At 37.8% G+C, this 5265-nt stretch overlaps 1 protein-coding gene across 1 annotated transcript; it reads left to right on the top strand.

The window, feature by feature from the left end:
- Positions 1–253: 253 nt before the first annotated feature.
- On the top strand, positions 254–693 carry LOC114360499 (trypsin, alkaline A-like). Its single transcript, XM_028315222.1, has one exon. The coding sequence runs from the start codon at positions 468–470 to the stop codon at positions 669–671; it is 204 nt and encodes a 67-aa protein (XP_028171023.1). The 5' UTR covers positions 254–467; the 3' UTR covers positions 672–693.
- The last annotated feature ends 4572 nt before the right edge of the window (positions 694–5265 follow it).

The following is a 5265-nucleotide window of genomic DNA, read 5'->3' as shown; positions in this document are numbered from 1 at the left end:
ACTAATAAATAATTGGTAGGTATTTAATTTGAAATCTACCAAATCAATTTAATTTCAGAAACCACTTACATTAGTGTTATAAATCTAGATTTATTATAATAATATGTAGATTCAGTAAAATAATAATATTTTATGTAATAATTAACGAATTTAAAAATGACATCACCGTACGTGATCTACATAGGTAGTTCTTATTTCTAATCTCGAGGACAAAGCACGAGCATAATATCTAATAAATGTAATAATTTTAAATATAATTCCATATTTTATTAAATCAAATAAACTAAACACACTCTAGTCAACTGTAAGTGGTGTAGTATAGTTTGGAGCGAAGACGGAATCCATCCACGATACAAACTATAGGTACACGATCAGTACGCAAAATTCGTGTATAGTTTGTAGTGACGGACTTACAAAGAGACACTCCAAAATATACACGAGCAGTTTCCTATGGGTGCGTCCTGGCCATGTATAGAACGGAAAGACGCTGCTCCGGCTGGTTGGACGTGGGCGGTCGCGACCAGTGCCAGGGCGACTCCGGTGGCCCGCTGTTCCACAACGGAGTGGTCGTCGGCGTCTGCTCCTTTGGTTATGGCTGTGCTCTGCCAGGGTTCCCTGGCGTCAACGCCCGTGTGTCTTCTTTCATTAACTGGATATCGTCAAACGCGTAAATTGATTTTGTTTAACGTTGCGGATCACACTCACTTAAAATAATATACTATGTTTAAATTAAACGACTGTCCAAAAAATGTGTTTTAATGTGGCCCTGATCAAATTTTATTGTGTACCTAAAGTATTTTTGACACTTTCTATGTTCAGATCGACAATATTAAGTTGGAATATGGACACGCTATAGTCGAACTTTAGAACACATATTATTTAGAAAAAACAATATACAGGGTGTGGTTTTGTAATACAACGCCTATCTCAGGGGTGGTCTTACGATATTGATGCCAAAAAAAATATTTTCATGGAAAAATCCATGAAATCAGAAAAATGATATTATTACGCGTCAACCCAAAAATAAAATACACAAAAAAGGCCAACAAATAATAAAACATGATACTTTTTGAAAAAAATCTGCTTTTAAATTCGTGTTTTTTTGGTTATTTGATAAAGAAGAACGGTCATCTGTGACCCAGGCCCGACAGAAACGAGACATACCTCAGTTTTTTTGTCATGTCTTAATTAGTTAAATTATATATTTTTTATATTCGAAATCTATGTATAACACAAAAATATTACCCTTTGTTTTTGTTCAGGCGTTATACAAAAACTAATACAAAATGCCTATTTATCACCAAAATGGTCAATGTATGTACCTAAATGTCTATTACAGCTGCTATGGAATGTATCTAGGTGACCTGGAGATACGGTCTGGGTTTTTTTTGTATGGGGCGTGACCGTTCTTCTTTCTCCAAAAAATGCCCCTATAACCGGTGATTTTTATTACTTTGTATTATTCTCTATCGTATTACCTTCGTAAAACCTAAAATCGTATGTCTCTATCCCTATTACAACGTTTGCAATGATCGTTTGTACAAAGGCCTGCCACAACATTATTCTCCGCTACAGGTAGAGACAATTTTAATTTTAACTAAAATGCTTATTTTACTTCGAAATATTTTGTTTTAATTTGAAATCTAACTTGTCTTTATAAAAATTACAAATCTAGATCCATTTTCAGTTTCGTTGTTAACGAAGCGTTGAATGGCGCGCCCGGAGAGGCTTATTTCAAACGATCATTGCAAACGTTGTGATAGGGATAGAGACATGCGATTTTAGGTTTTACGAAGGTAATACGATAGAGAATAATACAAAGTAATAAAAACCACCAGTTATAGGGACATTTTTTGGAGAAATTTATCAAATAACAAAAAAAAAAACACGAATTTCAAAGCAGACTTTTTTCAAAAAGTATCATTTTATATTATTTGTTGGCCTTTTATGTGTATTTTATGTATTTTTTTTAGTATCGCCTGTTATTTAGCATTATTACTGTTTTTATTTTATCAGGATATACGGATTAGTTTATAAGTTTTCTTTACAATAATTAATTGGAAGAAAATAAATTCTATACAAAATAAAAAAAATCTCAAAAAAATTTTGACCTCTTTTTTGTCGATAAAATAGGTCTAGTTTCATTTATTTTCATATGTACACTTTAACGTGACTCAAACTGTATACCCTTAAAGTTATGGGATATCAAATGGAACACGTTGTATAATACCTAATAGTAAGAAAAATATTTATACTTTTTTTGTCATTACTTTCATGTGTACTACCACCCCTGAGATGGGCGTTGTTTTACAAAACCACATAGAGTAGGGGAGACTCTACACTCGAAGTTGTCGACAATTATGTATACCTGGGACAAACAGTCCAGTTAGGTAGGTCCAACTTCGAGAAAGAGGTCAATCGTCGAATCCAACTCGGATGGGCAGCGTTCGGGAAGCTTCGCCATATACTCATGTCCGAAATACCGCAGTGTCTCAAGACGAAAGTCTTCGAGCAGTGCGTGTTGCCAGTGTTGACATATGGATCCGAAACGTGGTCGCTTACTATGGGCCTCATAAGAAGGCTCAAGGTCACCCAAAGGGCGATGGAGCGGGCTATGCTCGGAGTTTCCCTGCGTGATCGAATCAGAAATGAGGAGATCCGTAGGAGAACCAAAGTAACCGACATAGCTCGCAGAATTGCTAAAATCAAGTGGCAGTGGGCGGGGCACATAGCTCGTAGAGACGATGGCCGTTGGGGCAGGAAAGTTCTCGAGTGGCGACCACGGGCTGGAAAACGTAGCGTGGGCAGGCCTCCTACTAGGTGGACCGACGATCTGGTAAAGGTCGCGGGAAGAGCCTGGATGCGGGCAGCGCAGGACCGTTCATTGTGGAAAACCTTGGGGGAGGCCTTTGTCCAGCAGTGGACGTCATTTGGCTGAAACGAACATAGAGTATAATTATTTATTTATAAGGTGGGACGCTTAAGCGTCTAGAAAAAATAAGTGTCACATACGTTATGGATGGATGTTTTTAAATGGTCAAAATAATTTTACAAAATAATGCATCCCATGTGGATATGGTGGTCGCATTTAGCGACTATTATTTATTTATCTTTAACGATAAATTTTCTTCGTCCCATACTGAAAGGTAATCTCTATTTAATGGACTATAAGCCAATATAGGTCTCATTAGTGGTGGAAATTTGGACTACTTTTGGTCATTGTCATTTATCCCGTTAATCCCGCTTAACGAACGAACCGCGCGAACTCAGGAACGTTGTCGGGAGGAGGTAACAATATTATCGAGAAGTTTAATTAATCAAAAATTTGCCACTATTTCTAAGAATGGAAAATCCTTGGGAAAACCATCCCAGCATCGTATATCAATATTTATCTACTAATTAGTAGATAAAACAAATGGTTATTGTAAATTATAAGATTATAAAATTTGATAATTGATTGACTGCTTCATCTATATGTATAAATACAAACAGATATTTGAATTATTAGTTATTATTGTTTGCTGCTGACAACAAAATGCGTGCCTTCGTAATCGTTATATTGGGACTTGCTGCTGTGTCAGGTAATTGAATTTATAATTATATTCCATCTTATTTTTACTATTTACAATAAAAAAGGTTAAGCTTAAGGCGAGAGTGAATAGGCTCTTAACGGGCAGGTACCTACGTCCCAGTCTAGACTGCATCTCACTTAATTAACATCAGGAGCATTTGTTGTCAAATACCTGCTTTGTGCCGCATGAAAAAGGTTCTGGAATGGAGACCACTTGTCAGCAGGATCATGTTGGATGTAGGCCGCTACCAACCGGCCAATCCAGAAACCATTGGGGAGGCCTATATTCAACGGTGGACGTCCTGTGTCTGAAATTATGATGACTATGAACATTAAAGAATAACTTAACATCACGCCTGAAGCACATCGAATCGCAGGAGACTATAACTATAAAGGAATAAAAACTTAAACATTCCCAAAAATACTATAATCTCGAGCCAAAATTGCGATTAGCATTCAGGGACTGGGTAGTCAATGCGAAAAAACGCTCAACGGTTGGAATGTGCAGGTGTCAAAATGTCCATACGGACCGGTTGTTAGTGTGGCAGAAAGTATGAACGTCAAAAAGTCCCAGTGCCAAAATGTACATTGTTACCATGGTTACAATGGTTTAGTGACAAATGGTACACATCACAAAATACAAGTATAACAAAAGGTGTGATAGATAAAATGATCAACTGATATATTGTGCTCATGAATAAATTAATAAAATTAAATGTCAAAATGTTCAATGTTCTTGTAGTCTAGTCAATAAAATTTTTTTGGACATTTTTACCTTGATGCATATAAACACGTGTTCACGTTAGCTATTATACAATAAGACGCTTGTTCAAATAAACCCGAAGACATTTTAACTTCAGATCATTTTAACCCCAATCCGTCCCCCGGACACGGCCTGAGCCGAGGTCCGAGCCTACCGTGGCGCCCTCAGGCCGCGTCCGTAGTCCCCCTCGATCGGGCCCACTAGAGTGAGCCCGCCGTAGGCTGGACTTTGGTCCAACACCGCGGTGGGCAACCCTCTAGTTGGGTTCGCCACTGATCGGGCGCCTTATGCGCTCGATACGGCCCGATCGCGAACGTCGGTCTGCGACCGACGCGGACGAGCCTGGGCTTCGCTTCGCGAAGCCCACACTCGGCCTCGTCGGCACGCGCACCGACGATCGCCAAACGGCTAGAGTACCTTCTGTACTCGCCACTCTGCCCGGTGAAGCTGGAAAAGCTCCTCAAGCTACCAGCGCGCGTCCCTTCAAAAAAAAAATCATTTTAACCATTGCTCATTTCGACGTTCATACTTTTTGCCACACTAACAGCCGGTCCGTATGGACATTTTGACACCTGCAGATTCCAACCGTTGAGAGTTTTTTCGCATTGACTACCCAGTCCCAGAATGCAAAAAAGAGGTCAAATTTTTTTTTAGATTTTTTTATAGAATTTTTTTTCTTCCAATTACTTATTGTAAGGAAAACGTAATAACTTTTAAACTAAGCGATATATCCTGATAAAATAAAAACAGTAATAATGGTAAATAACAGGCAATACTAAAAAAATACATAAAATACACAAAAAAGGCCAACAAATAATAAAAAATGATACTTTTTGAAAAAAAATCTGCTTTTAAATTCGTGTTTTTTGGTTATTTGATAAATTTCTCCAAAAAAGGTGGTTTTTATTACTTTGTATTATTTTCTATCGTA

The sequence above is a fragment of the Ostrinia furnacalis genome, unplaced genomic scaffold (genome assembly GCF_004193835.3).
Source record: "Ostrinia furnacalis isolate ACB-3 unplaced genomic scaffold, ASM419383v2 OfSCF5060, whole genome shotgun sequence".
Classification (NCBI taxonomy): domain Eukaryota; kingdom Metazoa; phylum Arthropoda; class Insecta; order Lepidoptera; family Crambidae; genus Ostrinia; species Ostrinia furnacalis.
The sequence above is the reverse complement of the archived record's forward strand: the minus strand, read 5'-3'. Positions and strand labels throughout refer to the sequence as shown.